General features: G+C 45.5%; 1 protein-coding gene across 20 annotated transcripts in view; it reads left to right on the forward strand.

Moving 5' to 3' along the window:
* LOC122939068 overlaps positions 1-24,654 on the forward strand; it is a 129,352-nt gene that overhangs the window by 50,852 nt on the left and 53,846 nt on the right. For 13 of the 20 annotated variants that reach the window (XM_044295014.1, XM_044295016.1, XM_044295019.1 and 10 more), the window contains 7 exons: positions 10,674-10,712; positions 11,694-11,732; positions 14,451-14,486; positions 17,575-17,613; positions 18,711-18,749; positions 21,392-21,430; positions 23,591-23,629. In XM_044295014.1, the coding sequence (XP_044150949.1) occupies positions 10,674-10,712; positions 11,694-11,732; positions 14,451-14,486; positions 17,575-17,613; positions 18,711-18,749; positions 21,392-21,430; positions 23,591-23,629 (270 nt within the window). The remainder of the gene's footprint in view (positions 1-10,673; positions 10,713-11,693; positions 11,733-14,450; positions 14,487-17,574; positions 17,614-18,710; positions 18,750-21,391; positions 21,431-23,590; positions 23,630-24,654) is intronic. The other 7 variants (XM_044295015.1, XM_044295021.1, XM_044295027.1 and 4 more) reach the window with 1 other exon arrangement.

Raw genomic sequence — 24,654 nt, forward strand, 5'->3', positions numbered from 1 at the left:
ATGGGGTCACTTTTTTGGAGTTTCTACTCTAGCGGTGCATCAGGGGGGCTTCAAATGGGACATGGTGTCCAAAAAAAAAACATCTAGCAAAATCTGCCTTTCCAAAACCGTATGGCATTCCTTTTCCTTCTGTGTCCTACTGTGTGCCCGTACAGTGGTTTACGACCACATATGGGGTGTTTCTGTAAACTACAGAATCGGGGCCATAAATAATGAGTTTTGTTTGGCTGTTAACCCTTGTTTTGTAACTGGAAAAAAAAATAGTAAAATGGAAAATTTGCCCAAAAGTTTAAATTCTGAAATGTCATCTCTATTTGCCAATAACTCTTGTGGAACACCTAAAGGGTTAATGATGTTTGTAAAATCCGTTTTGAATACCTTGAGGGGTGTAGTTTCTTAGATGTAGTCACTTTTATGGAGTTTCTACTCTAGGGGTGCATCAGGGGGGCTTCAAATGGGACATGGTGTAAAAAAAAAAAAACTGTCTAGCAAAATCTGCCTTTCAAAAACGTATGGTATTCCTTTCCTTCTGCGCCCTGCCGTGTGCCCGTACAGTGGTTTATGACCACATATGGGGTGTTTCTGTAAACTACAGAATCAGAGCCATAAATATTGAGTCTTGTTTGGCTGTTAACCCTTGCTTTGTAACTGGAAAAAAAAATATTAAAATTGAAAATATGCCAAATAAGTGAAATTTTGAAATTGTATCTTTATTTTCCATTAATTCTTGTGGAACACCTAAAGGGTTAACAAAGTTTGTAAAATCAGTTTTGAATACCTTGAGGGGTGTAGTTTCTAGAATGGTGTCATTTTTGCGTGGTTTCTATTATATAAGCCTCACAAAGTGTCTTCAGACCTGAACTGGTCCCTAAAAATTGGGTTTTTGAAAAGTTCAGAACAATTTCAAGATTTGCTTCCAAACTTCTAAGCCTTGTAACATCCCCAAAATATAAAATATCATTCCCAAAATGATGCAAACATGAAGTAGACATATGGGGAATGTAAAGTAATAAATATGTTTGGAAGTATTACTATGTATTATAGAAGTAGAGAAATTGAAACTTGGAAATTTGCAATTTTTTACAAATTTTTGGTAAATTTGGTATTTTTTTTTATAAATAAAAATGTATTTATTTTACTTCATTTTACCAGTGTCATGAAGTACAATATTTGCCGAAAAAACAATCTCAGAATGGCCTGGATAAGTTAAAGCGTTTTAAAGTTATCACCACATAAAGTGACACTGGTCAGATTTGCAAAAAACGGCCTGGTCCTTAAGGTGAAAATGAGCCGGGTCCTTAAGGTGTTAAGTAGGGGTGCACCGAAATGAAAATTCTGGTCCGAAACCGAAAATTCAGGATGCCCTTGACCGAAAACCGAAACTGCCTTTTTGCCCAAATACTTTTAAAATACTTTTTTTTTAAATGATATTTATAACAGTGCCATCCACAGACCCCCCCCCCCACCTCATGACAGTGCCATCCACAGACCCCCACCCACCCCATAACAGTGCCATCCACAGACACCCCCCCCACCCCACAACAGTGCCATCCACAGACACCCCCCACCCCATAACAGTGCCATCCACAGACCCCCCCCCCTCATAGTGCCATCCACAGACCCCCCCCACCTCATAACAGTGCCATCCACAGACCCCCACCCACCCCATAACAGTGCCATCCACAGACCCCCCCCCCCCCCCCCCCCCATTGCCGCTCCAGTACAGACTAGTTATAAAATGTGTACAATTAATAAGGATTCTATTCACGAGGCCCCCTCTGCAGTAGAACATTCAATATAGCCACATCCTACTCACAGGGCTGTTATCTTAATGCTGGCCAGCCGGGCAGACGAGCGGCAGCGTCACGACTGACGTCACATGCCTGCGCCGCCTCCTTCATTCAGAAAGTAGGCCGGGCACATGACGTCAGTCGTGATGCTGCCGCTCGTCTGCCCGGCCAGCCAGCATTAAGATAACAGCCCTGTGAGTAGGATGTGGCTATATTGAATGTTCTACTGCAGAGGGGCCTCATGAATAGAATCCTTATTAATTGTACACATTTTATAACTACTGGAGCTGGGGGCCGGAGCACAGTGAACGCACCGGCCCCCAGCTCCTCCTCCCAGTCCCTCCCCGCTGATACATCGCAGCCGGCGATGCTGGAGCATGGCAGGCTGCGATGTCAAAAGGTGGCGGAACGCCGTTCCGGTGCGTTCCGCCAGAAAAAAAGCCCTGTATATAACCAACGATATTTTCTGCCGATATGTACCAATATCGGCCTAAATGGATTAGGCCCATTTTCGGCCGATATTTTCGGCCACCGGAATTTCGGTGCACCCCTAGTGTTAAGCATGCATGGGATAGGCATAAGGCCTTCCTTCATATAAGATAGGGCCAGGGGCTATCCATAGTATCTAGTATATTGGGCAGACTAGATGGGCCAAATGGTTCTTATCTGCCGACACATTCTATGAGAGGCATTCCGTTTTGCATGCCATCATAATACAAGTGTATAGCCAGCAGAATGGAACTCTCTTCTGGCCATACAGTTGTATTATGCAGCATGCCGGCATTTAATTACGTGATGGATTCTGTGAGAATGTAATCTATTACGTAATTCACTTAAACCCAGAACCCGAACTCTAGACAATGGTCTGAAGGAGAGCTCATTGACTTCAATGGGAGAGTTTTCTAGGCATGCTCTGTGAAGGAAAGAATAGATAACCTTTGACAAGCACTTATTGTGAATGGAGGATCCTGTCTTATCTATACACAGAGATGATATCAGAGGCAGGAGTAGAATGATAGATAACTGCAGTAAAGTAATCTTTATAGACCAAGAAGTGGTGCCAATAATTTGGCTTAGTGGCCAGTGAAAAAATTGCAGAAATGTATGGTTTTTATAGCTATTGATATAAAAAATTAACATTTTATTTTATTTTTTACATAAAAAACATGATCTTAAAATTAGGTCATTTTCTGATTACACATTTCCTTTGAAGGCTATGGACACCCTTTTGGAGGCAATTTTTTTTATGATTGCATGCTACTCATTTAGGCCCCAATTTTTTTTTTTTTCAAGTAGTCTATAAAAAATATTGAGCTGTAACAAAGGGTTAACTGTTTTTCTTGCTGTGTGACTGGTACTTTCACTTTTACTTTGTGGTGGTCATCTAATAAGCCTTATCTTTAAACTACTGAGAGGTCATAAACATTTATTTAACCTGTTTAGGACATGGGGTGTACCGGTACACCCTGATTTCCCGGTCCTTAAGGACACAGGGCGTACCAGTACGTCCTATGTATTTCTGATCACCACCGCTCGGCGGGCGGTGATCAGAACAAGGTGCCTGCTCAAATCATTGAGCTGTAGGGTGGACCCTGTGGCATGGAAGGCAGCGCGATGAGGCAGCCTTCCTGAGGCATCTGCGCTGTTTTCCGGTGACGAGCCTGTGATATCCAGCCCCCTGGATCTCACAGGCAGGAAGCTGTATGAGTAATACACACTGTATTACTCATACAGCCAATGCATTCCAATACAGAAGTATTGGAATGCATTATAAAAGGATTTAGACCCCCAAAAGTTGAAGTCCCAAAGTGGTACAAAAAAAAAGTAAAATAAAATTTTCCACCCAAAAAATTTAGTTTCAATTAAAAATAAACAAAAACGGCATTTTCCCCAAATAAAGTAAGGCTACTTTCACATTTGCGCTCGGGGCTCCGCTTGTGAGTTCCGTTTGAAGGCTCTCACAAGCGGCCCCGAACGAGAATGCATCAGTCTGGCTCCGTCTGTCCTCCACTCCGCTCAGCAGGTGGACACCCGAACAAAGCCCCACACCAAAAGGAAGAGAATAAAGAGGTGCTGTCGTGGGGTAGGAAAATCCGATTACTGGTAAGCGTAATCATCATTTTTCCCCTCCCCCACGACAGCACCTTAGAGAGAGATTTGAGAGATCATCCTCAGGGTGGGTGACAGTGCCCAAGACCTTTGTGCCAAAGAGTAGGTCAGAAATAGAATGAAGCCTATAGTGCTTATAGAAAGTGGACGGAGAAGACCAGGTAGCTGCCCGACAAATCCTCTTATGTGTATGGCTGAAAGATGTAGAACTTTCCCTTCTATTTCTTCAAAAATCCATTCTGTCTCCCTCCGTAAGGAATCTTACCTGGTTCCCCCCTGATGATTGAGGTACGAGACGACCGCCCGATTGTCGGACATTACTCTCACATGCCTGTTCTGGATCATTGGTAGCGCTGCTCTCAAAGCTAGTAAGACCGCCCGTAGCTCTTTCCGATTTAAAGAAAAATGGCTCTGACCCTGGGACCATTCTCCCTGAAAAATCTGATCCTCCACATGAGCACCCCATCCCCAGGGGCTGGCATCTGTAGTTACTACTACTGGTTCCGGAAAGGACCATGTAACTCCCTGAGTCAAATTCTCTGCTTCCTTCCACCAGTTCAGGGATGGAAGCGTTGGATCTGATAGCTTTATAATCGACTCCAGGGAAGTCCCTGCCCGTTTCGTGGCGGCCAGGATCTCTCCTTGTAGTTGCCGACAGTGCCTCTGAGCCCACTGGACTTCTGGCATACAGGATGTCAGAACTCCCAAAAGGGACATAGCTTTCCTTATGGACAAGGCCTCTCTTGACTGCACCCTCTGAACTGTCTCCTGAGCCCCGGCAACTTTCTCCACTGTGAGTAAAGTTCTCTCCTGTTTGGAATCCAATACCAGACCCAAGAAAACCTGACTTGTTGATGGCTGCATCCTCGACTTCTGGAAGTTCAATAACTTTCCTAGGGACTGCAGTACATCCATCACCCGATTCAGCACCCTGACACATGTCTCCCGAAACGGGGCCACCACCAGAAAATCGTCCAGGTAAGGCATGAACGTGATATTCTCCCTTCTGATGAAGGAAGCCATCTCCGCCACTACCTTGGGAAAGATCCGAGGTGCCATAGAGAGGCCGAACGGTAGTGCCTGGAACTGAAGATGAAGAACACCGAAATCAGATCTTACAGCCACCCTGAGGAATCTCTGGTGGTGTGGGTGTATCGGGATATGATGGTAGGCATCCTTTAGATCCAGAACCGCCATATGGCATCCTGGAGATAAGATAGATCGCTGACCTAATAGTCTCCATTTAGAATTTTCTGGCCCTCAGAAATTTGTTCAGATGCTTTAGATTTATGATCGTCCGTTATGACCCATCTGGTTTCTTCACTAGGAACAGAGTAGAATAGAAACCTCTCCCTAGCTCTAACTCTGGGACATGAATAAACACCTTTTTGTTTGTTAATTTTTTTATTTCTTGCATTAGTGCGAGAGAAGATCTCGAGATCACAAATCTTTCTGTGGGATATTTCATGAATTCCAACTTTAGCCCTTCCTGCAGAAGTCCCACCAGCCATTTTCCTGCAATCTTCTCCCAAGCAGGTAGGCAGAATTTTAATCTTCCCCCTACTGGGATCATGGCGTCATTGCTTTCCCTGTTTCTCTGCACGGGCGGAGGCTGATCTGAACAAAAAACCCTTATTCCCAGATCTAAGCCTTGCTCCCTGCTCTCTGTCTCCCGTCTGCTTTTTACTCTGGAATCTGGACGGGTTCTGAAAGTGCAGTTTATATTGCTTAAACTGGGTAAAGGACTCCTTTTCAAGCAGAATTAGAAAGGGATGCGGCTCTGGCCTCCAGTCTCACTGCATCCACTGAGGCATCCGCAATAAAGTCTACGGCCTTTTGGAAAATAGGTATGGATGCTAACAACTGCTCCCTAGGATATCTGTCCCTGATCTGCCCCTCTAGTCTTTCCAGCCACAGAGACATTGACCTTGCGGCTATACTAGGCCTGAATGCAGCCACAGAAGACTCCCAAGTATTTTTAAGTGAAGAATCTATTCTTTTGTCTAAAGGGGCTCTTAAAAAACCCATATGCTCAAAAGGCAAGGAGGATCTCTTAGAAATTTTTGAAATAGCTACATCTAGTCTTGGGGCTTTATACCAGGATGTAGATTCTTCTTCCTCAAAGGGGTACGTCCGTTTATAGGTCTTTGAAATAGATGGCTTCTTATCTGGCTTTTTCCATTCTTTCTCTATTGCCGCTAAGATAGACTTATGAACTGGGAAACCTCTACGCTTCCTTTCCCTAAGACCCTCAAATACGGAATCCTCCACTGATCTATCCTCCCTGGTGTCCTCTAATTCCAGGGTAGATCGAATAACACTTTTAGTAATTTGTCCGTATCTTCCGCTTGGAATAGGAACTTCCTTTCGCTTCATCCTCTGAAGAGGAGGAATCATCAGTCCCCATCCAGAGAATGAGACTCGCTGTCTTCTGACTCCACATCCGACTCCTGCCTCACCGCTCTTCTCCTCTTTCTACCGGCTTTCAGGGACACTTTAACTTCGGACATAAGAGACTTCAAATCCCTCAGAATACGCGGAGTCTCTTCCGCCACAGTTTTTTCAATGCACTGCTGACAGAGCTTCTTGGCATACGAAGATGTCAGCGAACATTTGCAGATAGTGCATTCCTTATTCTTTTTCTCGCCCATTCCATTGGGGGACACAGACCATGGGTATAGCTTAGGCTACCACTAGGAGGAGACACTATGCAAATAAGAAAAAACGGCTCCTCCTCCACTGGCTATACCCCCATGCTCTAACAGGAGGACCTCAGTTTTAGCTTATTGTCGGATAAGGAGGTGACACTCCTGCTCCTGCAGGGTTGTCCCTGTAGTTTTTTCTTCTCCTGTTTTTTTCTAAACAGAGGACGCAGGGTCGCATGGTGCGTCCCTGGTCTCCCGGCGGAGCGCGCCGGGGTCGAATGGCCGTCCCAGGCTACCTCCCTTTCCCCCCAGAAGATAAGTGGAACCGGGCTCGACCTGCAGCTCCGGTGGCCTACCAGATCCAGGGTCACCTAGTCCTGCCCTCTATCCAGTGCACTACCACTCCTTGTGCCAGATGACTGAAGAGGTGACCCCCTGCTGGTCCGGAACAGAGGGTGAAGACTGCAGGACTCAGATAAGTACAGCGGCTCTCCTGCAAACTCCTCCCCCCCGTGCTCACACTGACACAGCTCTTTAGGGCTTATCTGGGAGGGCCTGCTGGGTGAGAGGGAGGAGGGATTCATTCTTGGGGCGGTGGCTATTCGCAGCGCCATGCTGCTGCGCCTTTCCAGTTTTGTTCGGAGGGCTCCTTAACCCCTGCACGGCAGGCGCCATTTTCGGAGTCGGGTCTGCATATTTTTTCGCGTGATCTGTGATGCGACTGGGGGGCGGAGCCTATCCCGTCAGCTCTGGCGCTTCCACTTTGCCTCAGCGCTTCATCCATGCTTGGCTGCTACTCCAGCTCCTCACAGGTCACGGTAGGACAGATAGTGTTCCACATGTGTTCCAACTGTAGGAGACCCTGACTCCGGGATTACCGCCATCATGCCAAGACCTGGGGCCCCCCATAAATCTAAAGAGACACCTCAGGTCCCACTGGGATCCTGTAAGTTTTGCTGCTTGCCACTATCGGTTACAGGCTCCTGTGACTCTTGCCTTGCCTTGGGACAGGATCATCCACCACCTCCTCCACCAAACCAGCCCAATCCCTCCTCCTCCCCTTCGGAGCCCGCAAAGCCCTCCTGGGCCTCTGCCATAGCTAGGGCGGCCGCAGACTTGGTTTATGGAACGCATGGCGGCCCCGGATCCACCGCCTGCTGTGCCTGTGGTTAGCACTGCTCCACCTCCCGGTGCCCCCCACAGAGGACGCTCGACCGTTAAGAGGCAGTGTACGCAGCAGCATCCCTCCTCAGATGACTCTGCTTCTCCCCCTCGCCTGGAGGCATGTTCAGCCTCTCCCCCTCATAGGGACTACAGGTCTGAAGGGGAAAGGTCCGGCTCGGACGAGGACACGGAGCCAGAACCCTCGCCTAAGCTCTCCACCATGGTGGCAGACTTGCTCACGGCGGTCCGTGACACCTTTGACATCCAGGGGGAAACTCCTTGTGCTAGTAGCCAGGAATTCCCCCTTTTCCACTCCAGAAGGGGTGGCGCACCAGTGGCAGTCACATTCCCCATTCATGGCGAGTTCGCCAAGGTCTTTTCAAAGGCTTGGGAGCGCCCTAATCACAGTTTTTCTGCCACAAGGCGAATGTATACTCTGTATCCTTTCCCGGCAGATAATGTGCAGCAGTGGTCTTCTCCTCCTAAGGTGGCTAAGAATACGGCAATACCAGTCCTGGACGGGTCCTACCTACAGAACTCCGTTGACAGGCGTTTGGACACTCTTTCCAAAGCCATCTTTACTCTGGCGGGCACAGGTCTGCGGCCCGCGTTCGCTTCGGCCTGGGTAGCCAGGGCGCTTTGGGTGTGGTTGCAGCGCCATCATCAGGACCTCGCGGAGCAGGATGCCTCTGCGGACACCTTAAACTTCGTCCTCCAGATGTCCCAAGCCCTCTTGGTCATGCAGCGCAGGGAAGTCTGGTTGAAGGTCTGGGACGCCGACGCTCCCTCCAAGTACTCCCTCACTAACCTCCCCTTTGTGGGCTCCAGGCTCTATGGTGCGAAGCTGGACGATATTATCTCTGATGCTACGGGGGAAGGGGGGGCAAGAGCACACACCTGCCCCAATCTAGATCCAAGCGCGCCTTCAGAGCTCGCCCCTTTGGCTCTAGAAACCAGTCCTTTCGGCGCTTCTCCTCCTCCTCCTCCTCCTCCTCCAGGTCTGCGATAGCCCCCTCCTCCGGCGGCTCTCAGGACTCCCGCAAGAAGCCTTCCTTTAAGCCTCAAACTTCCTGGCGCCCGCAGGCACAATTCCAGGGGAGTTTTGCCCGCCCCGCGGCTCCTAAGCAGTCCTCCGCCTGAAGGGGTGCCCCCACCGCCTGCGGTGGGTGGCCGTCTGCTCTCCTTTCAGCAGGTCTGGAGAGCTCACGTTCAAGACGCCTGGGCCCTGGAAATTTTAACTTCCGGTTACAAGATAGAATTCGCTTCCAGACCTCCGGAACGTTTCTTCCCTTCTTGGGTTCCGGGGGATCTGGCCCGAGCCTCGGCCCTTTTACAAGCGGTCTCTTCCCTTCTGCCCTGGGAGTACTAGGGTACAGGGTTCTACTCAAATCTCTTTGTAGTGCCAAAGAAGGAGGGATCAGTAGGTCCGGTCCTAGACCTGAAGCTCTTAAACAAGTCCCTGCGGGTGCGGAGGTTCCGGATGGAATCCCTTCGCTCAGTTATTGCTTCTCTTCTTCCAGAGGAGTGCCTCGCGTCAGTGGACATCCGGGACGCCTATCTGCATGTCCCTATCGCAGAATCTCACCACAAATTCCTGCGCTTCGCCATTGGCGGCCGTCATTATCAGTTCGTCGCCCTTCCCTTTGGGCTGGCGACAGCCCTGCGGGTATTCACAAAGATCTTGGTGCCGCTCATGGCGTTTCTTCGCACCAGGGGCATAGCTCTGTTGCCCTACCTGGGCGACATACTGATAAAGTCTCCCTCTCGTCCCCAGGCCGAAGACAGCGTCAGGATCACTGTTCAGACTCTGCAACAGTTCGGCTGGCTGATCAACTTCCCGAAGTCCTCTCTCAAACCTTCCCAGAGGGTGACCTTCCTGGGGACGATTCTGGACACCACTGCAGCCCGGGTATTCCTACCGGATTGCAAGTTCTCACGCATTCGGGAGCCAGTGTCTCGCCTTCTGCATTCCCTGTCTATCTCCATCAGGGAGTGCATGCAGGTTCTGGGGCTTATGGTGGCCTCCTTCGAGGCTGTCCCCTTTGCCCAGTTTCACACTTGGCCTCTGCAACAGCCAACCCTGTCCTCCGGGGAGGACATTGAGGGGGTCTGGACTCTCAGATCCGCCTCCCTCCTCCGGGTTCGCATGGAACTCCCGTGGTGGCTGTCCCCTCAGAATCTGGCTTCAGGAAGATCCTTCCTCCCAATCTTCTGGTCTGTCGTCACCACCGATGCCAGTCTCCTGGGTTGGGATGGCGTTCTCTGGGCTCGGACAGTTCAAGGGGTGTGGTCAGAGGTGGAAGCCCGCCTTCCGATCAACATACTGGAGCTCAGAGCAATTTTCCGCTCTCTGTCTCATTGGACCCCCCTCCTAGCGGGTCTCCTGGTAAGGGTCCAGTCGGACAATGCCACAGCTGTGGCCTACATCAATCATCAGGGCGGAACCCGCAGCCGGACGGTGATGCAAGAGGTGAAAAGGATGCTCCAGTTGGCGGAAACTTATGTTCCAATGAGACAGAAAGTTCCTTTAGTCCTAATTCTTTATTATTGTCAACATCTGTTTTCATGCTTTTTTTTTTTTTTTTTTTTTTTTTTTTTGTTCAAGAAAACCCAAAATTGAGAAAGCGGAAAGCTCAACCAGGAATGAAAATCTATATATTGTTTTTTTCTTTAAATGCTCTACAGAGATTTGTCCATACAGGCGACTGTAGCCAGGGTAATCACAACCCCTTTATCCTGTGCAGTGGGGAAAGCTCTCCCTGAATTAATAAAATACTGATGGCCAGTTCTAAGGCTACATCATTAGCGTTTAAGCCCAATTACCCCTTTAAGTTAAACTTGTACAACACTACATTCAGAGAATTGTACATTAAAGGAAAATGCCTTTAGTTAGATTTCTCTAGTAATGCCAATTTCTGTGTTAATGTTAAAAAAAAAAAAAAATTTTTAGTTTTGTATGTTCAAGGAAAACCAAAAGGGAGCATAGAAGTGAAAGCTCAACAAGGTATGAAAATCTGTATATTATTTGTTCTTTAACCCCTTAAAGCATAATGCCATACATGTATGACATTATGCACCCGCAATTGTATGGAGCTTGCTGCTGCGGTGAGCCTGCTCCATAAGTGGCGGTTGCTGGCTGTATCATACAGCAGTCACCCCTCATATGCCGTATTCATTGCAGATTGCGGCATCTCTAGAGTCAGGCAGAAGGATGCTGCTTCCTTCTGATCTGAGCCCATCCAGTGAAATCTCAGAGTTCCAATCGGTTACCATGGCAGCCTGGACACCTGAAGCTTACCAGGTCTGCCTAGCTCCCTGCTGAACTATGCATGAGGCACAACTCTGCAGGGAGCATGTCAATATCTCGGTGAATGGGACAAGGGATTGAAAGATCGCAGGTTCTGGCCTCCTAAGGGGGACTAATAGTTATTTTAAAGAAAGTGGGGGAAAAACCCCCCACCAAATATTAAGTTTAAATCACCCCCACCCACTTTACCGGTGTTACATATAAAATATATAAACAATAAAAGCAGTTATCAAAAAGTCAAACATAGCACAAAAATGGTACCATTAAAAATTACAGTTTGTTCCGCAAAAAGCGAGACCTGATTCAGCTCTCTAGATCTTTTTTCAATTTATTTTTATTTTTTAAGTACTTAAAAAAAAAAACACTCTACAAGTTTGGTATCACCATAATCTTACTGAGCTGCATAATAAGGATGTCATGTCATTATTGGCACACTGTGAATGCCATGATGTCAAAACCCTTGGCAGAATTGTGTTTTTGTTGGTAGTTTTTTTTTTTTTTTTTGTTTCTTCAATTTTACCCCATATTTTTTTTTTCACGTTATATAATACAAGACATGGTAAATTAAATCGTGGCATTAAAAATGCATCTTTTCCCGCAAAAAAATTGTTGTATGTTAAAGGAAAGTTAGACAGTCTGTGTTGGTTAAAAATTTATTTTGTTATTTTTATGTTTAAGAAAAACCGAAATGGAGCACGGTAGTGGCAGCTCAGCCAGGTATGAAAATATATATATTTTGTTTTCTTTAAAAGCTCTATAGTGATGTGTCCATACAGGGTGTTGCAGCTCTTTTCCAGTAAAATTGCTGCTCCTTCAGAGCTCATTCAAAGGACCTATGTATTTGGCAGTCCGCAAAATGTTGATCTTTAAAATACGGATGCAGCATTTTCTTTATAGAATGGCCTGTTCCTGTTGCACGTGCGCTTGCCAGCTAAAGGCATCTGTGTTGATCCTGTGTTCATATAATATGTGCCCGCATTGCTGAGGAAAAACAATGTTTCAATTTATGGAGATGATGTTTTAGGAGCAAAGGGGGCATTGCTGTTACACCCAGAGTCTCTGCTCTCCAACTGTAGCGCCCTCTGCACCTTGACAGGGCCAGGCAGTATAAATGCACCTATAGGCTCATATATTAAATAATCATTTTTCTCATCAGTGTGGGCACATATGAATATTTAATCAATATCAAATTGGCAGGGGCCCGTCTCCCGGAAACCCCACCATCAGCTGTTTTGTTTACCTGCTCGCCACAGCAATTGCAGTGGTGATCAGGTGTAATTTCAAGTATGGTGTCCCCATTCACTTCTATAGGACTGCTCCTTTCTATTCACTTAAACAGACTGAGCCGTCCCATAGAAGTAAATGGGGACACCATATGTGTAATTACACCTGCTCACCCTGCAATTGCTGCTAATAGCATGTAAACAGAGCAGAGAAGGGAACTCTCGTATGAGCGCTGCCTTCTCTTTAAAAAGCTGATCGATGGGGGTTCCGATCTGATATTGATGACCTATCCTGAGGCAATAGTAAAAAGTGGACAACCCCTTTAAGTTTAATGCCCAGTGGGAAAACTGCAGGCTTTTATGGATTTTGTTTAAATATACAATGCCTTGCAAATGTATTCACCCCCCCTTGACTTTTTTCATATTTTGGTGCCTCACAACCTGGTATTAACATGGATTGTTTGAGAATTTGCATAATTTAATTTACAGACCATACCCACAACTTTCAAGATCATGTTTTTTTTTTTTTTTTTGTGAAGCAAACAACAAATAGGACAAAATAACAGAAAAAGTCAATGTGCATAACTATTCACCCCCCCCCCCCCCCTTAAAGTCAATACTTTGTAGAGCCACCTTTTGCGGCAATCGCAGCTCCAAGTCGCTTTGGATAAGTCTCTGTGAGCTTGCCACATCTTACCACTGGGATTTTTGCCCATTCCTCCTTGCAAAACTGCTCCAGCTCCTTCAAGTTGGATGGTTTGCGCTGGTGAACAGCAATCTTTAAGTCTGACCACAGATTTTCTCTTGGATTGAGATCTGGGCTTTGACTAGGCCATTCCAACACATTTACATGTTTCCCCTTAAACCACTCAAGTGTTCCTTTAGCAGTGTGTTTGGGGTCATTGTCCTGCTGGAAGGTGAACCTCTGTGCTAGCCTCAAATCACACACAGGGTGGTACAGGTTTTGATCAAGAATATCCCTGTATTTAGCACCATCCAGCTTTCCCTCAACTCTGACCAGTTTCCCAGTTCCGGCTGCTGAAAAACATACCCCACAGCATGATGCTGCCACCACCCATGTTTCACTGTGGGTATGGTGTTCTTTGGGTGATGTGTTGGTTTGCGCCATACATAGCGTTTTCTTTAACCGAAAAGTTCAATTTTAGTCTCGTCAGACCAGAGCACCTTTCTCCATACATTTTGGGAGTCTCCCACATGCCTTTCTGTTTTTTGCTGAAAGTAATGGCTTTCTTCTGGCCACTCTGCCATAAAGCCCAACTCTATGGAGCGTACGGCTTGTCGTCGTCCTATGTACAGATACTCCAGTCTCTGCTGTGGAACTCTGCAGCTCCTCCAGGGTTACCTTAGGTCTCTGTGCTTCCCATGAGTTTTGGTGGGCGTCCGTCTCTTGGCAGGTTTGCTGTTGTGCCATGTTCTTTCCATTTGGTTATGATAGATTTGATGGTGCTCCTGGGAATCGTCAAAGATTTGGATATTTTATTATAACCTAACCTTGACTTGTACTTCTCAACTACATTGTCCCTTACTTGTTTGGAGAGTTCCTTGGTCTTCATGGCAGTGTTTGGTTAGTGATGCCTCTTGCTTAGGTGTTGCAGCCTCTGGGGCCTTTCAAAAAAGGTGTGTCTATGTAATGACAGATCATGTGACACTTAGATTGCACACAGGTGGAGATCATTTCACTAATTATGTGACTTATGAAGGTAATTGGTTGCACCAGAGCTTTTATGGGCTCCCTAACAAAGGGGGTGAATACATACACACTAGCCAATTTTCTATTTCTAAACAATAGGTTTATATATTTTTTTCATTTCACTTCACCAACTTAGACTATTGTGTTTTGATCCATTACATAAAATTCAGATTAACAAAACATTGAACTTAAGGCCGTAACAAAATATGAAAAAAGTCAAGGGGGTGAATACTTTTGCAAGGCACTGTAGATATTGATATGGAAATTTAAAAATAACCATAAAAAATTATTGAAATTATGTTTAACATATTTTTAAACAATTGGTCATTTTCTAATGACACATTCCCTTTAAGTCCCAAATGACCCCTTTATGTAAAACTAGTAGCATTCTTACAATGTAGTGTTGTACGTTTAAAGGAAAGAGTTTTTAGTCCGAATTCTCTAGTAACCTGAATATCTATGTGGAGCATAATTAAACTTTTTGTTATATTTATGTTCAAGAAAAACTGAAAGGGAGCGTGGTGGAAACTCAGCCAGGTATGACAATCTGTATATTGTGTTCTCTCTAAAAGTTCTGATGGTTAAAGGTGTTATGCCCACATTGTCTAACATGGGATATCGCTAGGATACTCCCCCATTGTCTGATAGGTGCGGATCCCACCTCTGGGACCCGCACCTACAAGGAGAAAGTTGAGGAGGGTGCACTGCGCATGCGCAGCCGCCCTCCATTCATTTCTATGGAGCCGGCTATTTCAGTCAGCCCCATAGAAATGAATGGGAGCGGTGGCCGCGCATGCGCAGTGCGCTCCCATTCACTTCAATGGGAGAGGCGGGGTCCTCCAGCCACACTCTCTCCGGCTCCATTCTCCTTGCAGGTGCGGGTCCCAGAGTTGGGACCCGCACCTATCAGACAATGGGGGCATATCCTAGCGATATGCCCCCATTGTCGAAGATGGGATAACCCCTTTAAAGGGATTCTGTCACCTCCCCTCAGCCAAAAAACGATTTAAAAGCAGCCATGCAGCACAGCTTACCTGGATTAAGCTGTGCTGTTTAATCTTGAAATCCGTCCAGCAGTTACTTTAAAAAACGACTTTGATCAATAAGGAAATGCGTCCTGAAGGTGCCCAGAGGGGAGTTTTTTTCTTCCTAGTGAGCCCAGTACCGCCCCTCTTTCAGTGCCCAGCCCGCCTTCCTTGTATTTTCTAACTGCCGCCCCCAGCCTGCCACAGCCTCTCCTCCCCCTCCCTCACGCCGAACGAAGTCTCGCACAGGCGCAGTACCCAGTGAGGGCTGCGCCTGTGCGATCATCAGGAGACTGAGGGCAGGAGCTTCATCCTCGTCACTGGGCATGCGCCGAGCCCAGTGACGTCCGATGCTCTCTCTTCCCTGCTGACTGAGGGAAGAGCGAGCATCGGACGTCACTGGGCTCGGCGCATGCCCAGTGACGAAGATGAAGCTGCCGCCCTCAGTCTCCTGATGATCGCACAGGCGCAGCCCTCAGTGGGTACTGCGCCTGTGCGAGACTTCGTTCGGCGTGAGGGAGGGGGAGGAGAGGCAGGAGAGGCTGTGGCAGGCTGGGGGCGGCAGTTAGAAAGTACAAGGAAGGCGGGCTGGGCACTGAAAGAGGGGCGGTACTGGGCTCACTAGGAAGAAAAAAACGCCCCTCTGGGCACCTTCAGGACGCATTTCCTTATTGATCAAAGTCGTTTTTTAAAGTAACTGCTGGACGGATTTCAAGATTAAACAGCACAGCTTAATCCAGGTAAGCTGTGCTGCATGGCTGCTTTTAAATCGTTTTTTGGCTGAGGGGAGGTGACAGAATCCCTTTAAATTAAGCTTTCTGATACCTCAGTTAGTGCCTTATCAGTGAGGAGTCATTTGCCTCTGGTACCCCCACAAGCGAGTAGTATTAAAGGGGTTATGTGGGAAAAGATACTGCTCTCCAACTGATCAGCTGTTAGGAGACTGGGTGCTCAGTGAGCGCTTTGGCCTCTTCATAGGCCAGTGATGTCACCGTACATAGGTCATGTGACCTAGTTGCAACTCAGCCCAATTGAAGTCAATGGAGCTGCGCTTCAATATCAAGCACAACTGCTATACAGTGTACAGCGCTGTGCTTGGTAAGGTACCCGGAGGCCGCAGCATACACCAGAGCTCCGGTGAGCATCACGGCCCCCTGAAATGGCTGATCAACAGGGGTGTCAGGGGTGATGATGATAAACTATCCTCTGGATGGGTTATCATTATTTCACATTTCTCTTTAAGAGCGTTGCATGCCCTTCATTGCATCGGTACAGTGATTTGTCTATGCAAGCGTCTGTGGCTTTGTTCCCCTTGATTCTGTTCGGGAGGGGGAGAGAGAATCTCCCCTGATCGCCTCTGAACTATCAACACTGGTGACACCTGCTTTAAGGCTACCTCTTTGGCATTTAAAGGGGTTCTCATGGAATTAAGAAAATTAAAATACTTAAATATTACTTTATTATAAATATATTCCCAAATACCTTTCATTAGCTATAATGGTTTGTTTTGTTTTGGATGCAATCATCAGGAGAAATAAAATGGCCGCTGTCCTATTAGTACACACAAAACCTGTCCTAATCACACAGGAGGACAAGTTACTTCACAACACTGAGCTAAAGAGCTGCCTCATCCTCCTCTCTGCTCTGCTTGTCAGGAATTATGATCCTGAATATAGATGAGATCTTCAGCTGAATCTCTGTGAGAATGGAGTTCATGAGGAGACAAGTGCAGAGAGGGGTGGGGATGTGAATAATAAGCAGCAGCTCTTGTATGCAGTCTCCATTACCACAGCCCCACATCACTATAATCTGTCCTGTCCGTCCTCACTGTACTTCATGTCTCCTCATGAACTCCTTTACTACAGAGATTCAGCTGAAAATCATATTAAACTGTATTCGGGGTCATAATCCCTGACAAGCGGAGAATGAGGCAGCTCTTACCTCAGTGTTGCAGGGGCGTAGCTATAGGGAAGGCGGCTGCTTTGGGACCCTGACCCAAAAGGGGCCCATCTAGAAGGAGGAGGACAACAAAGATTGTCAGGGCCCCCTCAACAGTATAACACAATGAAATGATATACAGTGACAGTATAGACAGTGTAGGAAACTGATGGAACATCTGCCGGGCCTGGTCTGGGAGAGCGATCTTTACTAGCCACAGGAATGGGGGTGGCATGAAAGGAAGGGGTTGCGAAAAAATTACTGGGGGAGGGGGGGCCCCATTCAAAAATTTCCTGTGGGGCCCAGTCATTTCTATGCCACTGTAGTGTTGTAAAGTAACTTGACCTACTGTGTGATTAGGACAGGTTTTGTGTGGCCATTTTATTTCTCCTGATTGCTCCCTAGACAAAATGAGCCATTATAACTAATGAAAAGTATTTTTGAATATATTTATAATAAAGTAGTAATTAGGTATTTTCCTTTTCTTAATTTCCAGAGAACCCCTTTAAGTTCCAAATTACCTCTTTAAGTTAAATTAGTAGCATTCTCTGGAATGTAGTGTTGTACGCTAAATGTAAGGAAAGTGCCATTAGTCAGAATTCTCTAGTAATGTCAATATCTTTCTTGGGGCATAATTAATTTTTGTTATTTTTATGTTCAAGAAAAACCAAAAGAAAAAGCAGTAGTGAAACCACAGCCAGGTATGAGAATGTGTGTATATATATATTGTTTTTTTTTTTTCTAAAACCTTTACCGTGATGTGCCCATACAAGTGACTGCATCTCTATTCCAGGAGTATTGCAGCCCCTCATTCTATGCAGTAGGGGGGTATCTCCCTGAATGATCAGCAATGATTTCCTGTTCTAAGGCTATGCCATTACCATTTAAAGGGCTTCTGTCACCCCACTAAAGTGTTTTGTTTTTTTTTTTGTTTTTGTTTTTGGGCTAGTGAAATTAGTTATATTGCGATATATGACAATATAATTGTGTTACTTACTTTGATCCAGCAGTTTCTGCAAAAAACTAAGTTTTAATATATGTAAATTCGGTCTCTACCAGCAAGTAGGGCGGCTACTTGCTGGTAGCTGCTGCAGAAATCCGCCCCCTCGTCGTGTTGATTGACAGGGCCAGCCGGGATCTCCTCCTCCGGCCAGCCCTGTTGGCATTTCAAAAATCGCGCGCCTGTGTTGATTTGGCGCAGGCGCTCTGAGATGAGGAGGCTCGTCTCCTCAGCACTCCCTCAGTGCGCCTGCGCCGATGACGTCTTCTATTTCGGTGATGTCATCGGCGCAGGCGCACTGAGGGAGTTCTGAGGAGACGAGCCTCCTCATCTCAGAGCGCCTGCGCCAAATCAACACAGGCGCGCGATTTTTTAAATGCCGACAGGGCTGGCCGGAGGAGGAGATCCCGGCTGGCCCTGTCAATCAACACGACGAGGGGGCGGATTTCTGCAGCAGCTACCAGCAAGTAGCCGCCCTACTTGCTGGTAGAGACCGAATTTACATATATTAAAACTTAGTTTTTTGCAGAAACTGCTGGATCAAAGTAAGTAACACAATTATATTGTCATATATCGCAATATAACTAATTTCACTAGCCCAAAAAAAAAATAATCACTTTAGTGGGGTGACAGAAGCCCTTTAAGTCCAAAATAACCCCTTTAAGTTAAGCTAGCAACATTTCCTATCGTATAGTGTTGTATGTTAAATGTAAGGAAAGTACCTTTACTCAATATTCTCTATTAATGTCAATATCTGTGTTTGTTCATAATTTCTTTTTTGTTGTTTTTATGTTGAAGAAAAACTGAAAGGGAGACTATTAGTGAGAGCTCTGCCAGGTATGAAAGTCTTTATTGTTTTCTCTCTAAAAGCTCTTATGTTAAAGGGGCTTAATGGGACTTCAGTTAGTGTCTTTTCAGCAGGGGCTCATTTACCTCTGGTATCTCCACAGGCCAGCAGCATTAAAGGGTTTGGCCCATCTGGGACATTGATGGCGTGTTGCTAGAATATGTGATCAGTGTCAGATAGGTGGGGGTCTCTGTACTCACTCCTATCTCCAGGACAGGGATCTGAAGTGTATAGAGAGAAGCCACACACACACATGGCCACTTTTTGTTCAGTGCTATGGGAATTCCAAAAATAGCAAATTTCCGGCAGTGCACTCTCCCTTCACCGCTATGGGACTTCTAAAACAGTCTAGTGTGCTCGCTCAGCTGTTTTCAGAAGCCTCGTAGCGATAAACGGAGAGCACGCCAGCATGTGCGTCAGGCTTGCCTTCACTTCGGCTACCCCATTCTGAAAATAGGAGTATGTCCCAGAGATGGGACCCGTATCTATCTGACGTTGATGGTATATTGTAGCAATATACCATTAATTCCCAGATTGGTGATTGCCTTTGAGCGTTGCATCACCTTCAATTCTGAGGTGCATGTTTTAACGTGAATTTGATTATTTAAGAATAAATGGGCTTAAGCAGGCTACGTGAATAAATATATTTACTTTTATATATATATATATATATATATACAGTCGTGGCCAGAAATTTTGAGAATTACATAAATATTGGAAAAGTTGCTGCTTTAGTTTTTATAACAGCAATTTGCATATACTCCAGAATGTTATGAAGAGTGATCAGATGAATTGCATAGTTCTTCTTTGCCATGAAAATTAACTTAATCCCCAAAAAACCTTTCCACTGCATTTCATTGCTGTCATTAAAGGACCTGCTGAGATCATTTCAGTAATCGTCTTGTTAACTCAGGTGAGAATGTTGACAAGCACAAGGCTGGAGATCATTATGTCAGGCTGATTGGGTTAAAATGGCAGACTTGACCTGTTAAAAGGAGGGCGATGCTTGAAATCATTGTTCTTCCATTGTTAACCATGGTGACCTGCAAAGAAACGCGTGCAGCCATCATTGCGTTGCATAAAAATGGCTTCACAGGCGAGGAAATTGTGGCTACTAAGATTGCACCTCAATCAACAATTTATAGCATCATCAAGAACTTCAAGGAAAGAGGTTCAATTCTTAAGAAGGCTTCAGGGCGTCCAAGAAAGTCCAGCAAGCGCCAGGATCGTCTCCTAAAGAGGATTCAGCTGCGGGATCGGAGTGCCACCAGTGCAGAGCTTGCTCAGGAATGGCAGCAGGCAGGTGTGAGCGCATCTGCACGCACAGTGAGGCGAAGACTTTTGGAAGATGGCCTGGTGTTAAGAAGGGCAGCAAAGAAGCCACTTCTCATCAGGGACAGATTGATCTTCTGCAGAAAATATGGTGAATGGCCTGCTGAGGACTGGGGCAAAGTCATATTCTCCGATGAAGCCTCTTTCCAATTGTTTGGGGCATCAGGAAAAAAGGCTTGTCTGGAGAAGAAAAGGTGAGTGCCACCATCAGTCCTGTGTCATGCCAACAGTAAAGCATCCTTAGACCATTCATGTGTGGGGTTGCTTCTCATCCAAGGGAGTGGGCTCACTCACAATTTTGCCCAAAAACACAGCCATGGATAAAGAATGGTACCAAAACACCCTCCAACAGCAACTTTTTCCAACAACAGTTTAGTGAAGAACAATGCATTTTCCAGCACGATGGAGCACCGTGCCATAAGGCAAAAGTGATAACAAAGTGGCTCGGGGACCAAAACGTGGACATTTTGGGTCCATGGCCTGGAAACTCCCCAGTTCTTAATTCCATTGAGAACTTGTGGTCAATCCTCAAGAGGCGGGTGGACAAACAAAAACCCACTAATTCTGACAAACTCCCAAGAAGTGATTATGAAAGAATGGGTTGCTATCAGTCAGGAATTGGCCCAGAAGTTGATTGAGAGCATGCCCAGAGGTCCTGAAAAAGAAGGGCAAACACTGCAAATACTGACTCTTTGCATAAATGTCATGTAATTGTCGATAAAAGCCTTTGAAACGTATGAAGTGCATGTAATTCAATTTTTGTGAAAATGAATATTTGTCATTCTCAAAACTTTTGTCCACGACTGTGTGTGTGTGTATATGTGTGTATATATATATATATATATATATATATATATATAGCAAATCACATACAGAATAGTAAAGGTAAATAATAATCAGATGCCCTACAATACAATGTGACTCCTGTTGCCATGTCGTAGCTCATGGCCAACACCCCATAGTGATACGAGATAGAGATAGTGACCTTACAACATCCTGTCTGGATGATGTTCTCAGTTGAGTTCCAATTATCTGTCTTTGTGCAAAAAGGCTTATACTTTTCAGCCCCTCCTCCTCCTAAGGATGCCCAGTGTGCTGCATGCATGTCTCTGAGATAATCACTCAGAAATGTGGCCTTCTCAGCACAATGGGGGGTTTATATATGTCTAACTATCCCTAACTCACTACATTACAAATAATATAAAGGATAATATAATTAAAGGGAACAGAACCAATCGGTACTTAATAAAGTATGTAAAATGCCCTTAACAACGCACTGTTTTTTTTTTTCATCTTCAAGAAAAACCAAAAGGAAATGTGGTGGCAAAAGCACTGCCAGGTATGAAAATCTTTATATCGTTTTGCGTCCTGTCATGAAAACAGATTGTGTATCCATGCTTCTTCTTGTAGCTGTGATATTAATGGGATTATCCTATTATAGACACATCCCCTAGCCGCAAGATAGGAGGTAAGTGTCTAATTGGCAGTAGTCCAACTGATGAGATCTCTGGCATTCACAAGAATTGAGGCTCTGTGTTACCCGGTTTGAAAGGAGTGCCTCACTGGTCATGTATGCACGCTACTGCTCCATTCAGCTGTATGGGAATGCCAGAGATTGCCCATTGCTTGTACATGGCTATCTTTGGCAGTGACTGCCTTTCCATTCAAATGGGGGAACATGAGGCCCTGCGGATCAGTTGGACCCATGCCATTCAGGCACTTATTTTCTATCCTATACTTTTAATGGCTTTTATAAGTGTTTGTAATGGGCAGACACCTTTTTGCATGAAAATGATGTTACTAAAATGCTGTAACGAAAATATGTGCACTGTTTTTTGCATTAACTCTTACACCTGGCTTTCAGCCACTTCCACAGTTCTGGCTCTGTGGTATTTGCCTTCAGCTCTACTGTCTCCTTCTACAGTCTCTGGGTTTGTACAATCCAACCCACGCACTGTTAGACAGCTCCTTACAGGTTTATGTAGAACCCACTCTCCCTGGAAACCAGGTTCTACATAGACCTGCATGGGACCAGGCAAGTTGGCTTTGATAAATCTATCCTGTAATGGCTCAGGTTTTGTAAGTGTGATGTGTCTTTATTATTATTGAGTAACCTGTTAGTAGCAGTTGGAGAAAGAACTGGTGACCTTCGGCAGCTGCTTTACTTACCGGCATCACAGACAAGGCTCCTGCTTCATGCCTGTGGTCTGTACTGCTGATATTGAAAGCCATCAAAGCCTCTGGGTCACTAGCTCTGCAGTTATTAGGGCAGCCCTGATCCTTCTCCACCTCCTCCCCTGGAACTATCTGCACCCCTGTCCACTCATGCTCTTCTACATCAGCTTACAGAGGCACATACCTTCCTCCCTGCACTTGCTGTACTAAACTAGCATCGACTGTAAGAAGCTCTGCCATCTGGTGAAAAAGTGAAAGTAAAATATGGGAGTCAGAGCAGCCAATAAGTGCTATTGTACAATGCCTCCTTGCCTGGCAGCTCTATTATAAGGCTACTTTCACACTGGAGTTTTGGTTTCCGTTTGTCAGATCCGTTTAGAGCTCTCTCAAGCGGTCCAAAACAGATCAGCTTTGGCCCAATGCATTCTGAATGGAAAAAGATCCGCTGAGAATGCATCAGTTTGCCTCCGTTCAGTCTCCATTCCGCTCTGAAGGCGGACACCAAAACACTTCAGCGTTTTGCTGTCCGCCTGACAAAGCGGAGACAAACGGATCCATCATGGCACACAATGTAAGTCAATGGGGAGAGATCCGTTTTCTCTGGCACAATAGAAAACTGATCCGTCCCCGATTGAATTACAGTGGTGTTCAAGACGGATCCATTTTGGCTATGTTTAAAGATAATACAAACGGATCCGTTCTGAACAGATGCATGTGGTTGTATTATCTGTACGGATGCGTTTGTGCAGATCCATGACGGATCCACACCAAACGCGATTGTAAAAGTAGCCTTTGGCAGTAACTGCAGTTAGAAGGCTGCCTGTGCCAGCCTCAGCTACTCACTCCCTGAAATCTTTCCCTGGTCGAATTTCTTATTCTGCACAATTCTTATTCTTTCTAATCGTTCTCTTCTCCCTGACAACCAAATAGAAGCTTGATTGTGACTGTACACTGTCCCTAAGATCGTTTTCTGCTAGTGACCGCTATCCACAGCCCAACACAGGATGGCGTTAAGCTAGGGCAGCTCCCTGCCTGCTGCCCCTCTGATTGGCTCATCCAGGCTGTCAGCCTGTGAGGCAATCAGGACAAGCCTGGTTTAGGTAAGACCACGACATGGGCTAGGGTGGATTGTTGAGAAAAGGGAAAGGTTGGAAAAATGGTTGCAATAAAAAGGTTTTGTAGAAGAGGATATTTCCAATGTTTAAGTTAGACTATTAACATTCTCTAGACTGTATTGTTGTACGTTGCTTTTAGTCAGAATTCTCTGTTAATGTCAATATCTGTCTTGGTGCATAATTTTATTTTTGTTATTTTTATGATCAAGAAAAAATGAAATGGAAAGCGATGGTGAAAGATCAACCAGGTATGAAAATCTGTATATTGTTTTCTCTTTAAATAAAGCTCTGTAGCTCTGTTCCAGGAGAATTGTGCCCCTTAAGGGCTCGTGCATACGACCATGTGTATTTTGCAGTCCGCAAACCGCATATCTGCAAAATGTGGATATCTGCTTTTTCTTTAAGGAGGACCTTTCACCACTTTTGACTGTTTTATTGCTACATGCATTCCCCATGTAATAACAGTTCTAGAGCATCTATCCTTATGGCTCATTCCTGTGTTTTTTCTACTAGAAGATATGAATGATTTGCTAGCAATCTGCAAAGTGGTGTTAACCAGTTGGGGGTGTGCACAGTCTGACAAGGCAGCACTGATTTGTTACCACCTCCTCTGTCTTCTCTTTACATAAAACAGTTAGGGTTAGCAAGTCTCCAATGTTATGTAAACAGAAGACAGAGGAGCGATGCTAAGGCTCAAAATGGGCCACTTTACAGCTATTTTTCTAATAGAAATGTATGATTTCAGTAATTAAAGTATATTACAAAAATGGTCAGCATCACTGCCCCGATACATTACAAAAATAAAAATAGAATGGTGCAGACTACTAGCAATTCATTCATAACTTCTAGTTGAAATAATAATGGAATGGCACAATCTAGATAGAGCTTTAAGAATAGATGCTCCAGGATTGTTATTACATGGGGAATGTGTGAAGCTATTAAAATAGGCATGTCAGGAGTGGTGAAAGGTACTCTTTTTAATAACTGCCTATTTTTGTTCACAAAACGGACAAGAATAGGACAAGTTTTATAATAACGATTCTTTTAAGGACATTGTGTTACACTGTTTAAATGGAGCGACTCGCTGGTCAAGTATGCATGCTACTGCTCCATTCAGCTTTAGACCTCTTTCACATGGGCGTCTGTGCCACGTTGCCGTATTGCGGACCGCATCTGCGGACCTGCAATACACGGGTGCCGTTCCGTGGGCATTCCGCATCACGGATGCGTACCCATTCACTTCAGTGGGTCCGCAAATCCAGAGATGCGGAAC

Source organism: Bufo gargarizans, chromosome 5 (genome assembly GCF_014858855.1).
Source record: "Bufo gargarizans isolate SCDJY-AF-19 chromosome 5, ASM1485885v1, whole genome shotgun sequence".
NCBI classification, from domain to species: domain Eukaryota; kingdom Metazoa; phylum Chordata; class Amphibia; order Anura; family Bufonidae; genus Bufo; species Bufo gargarizans.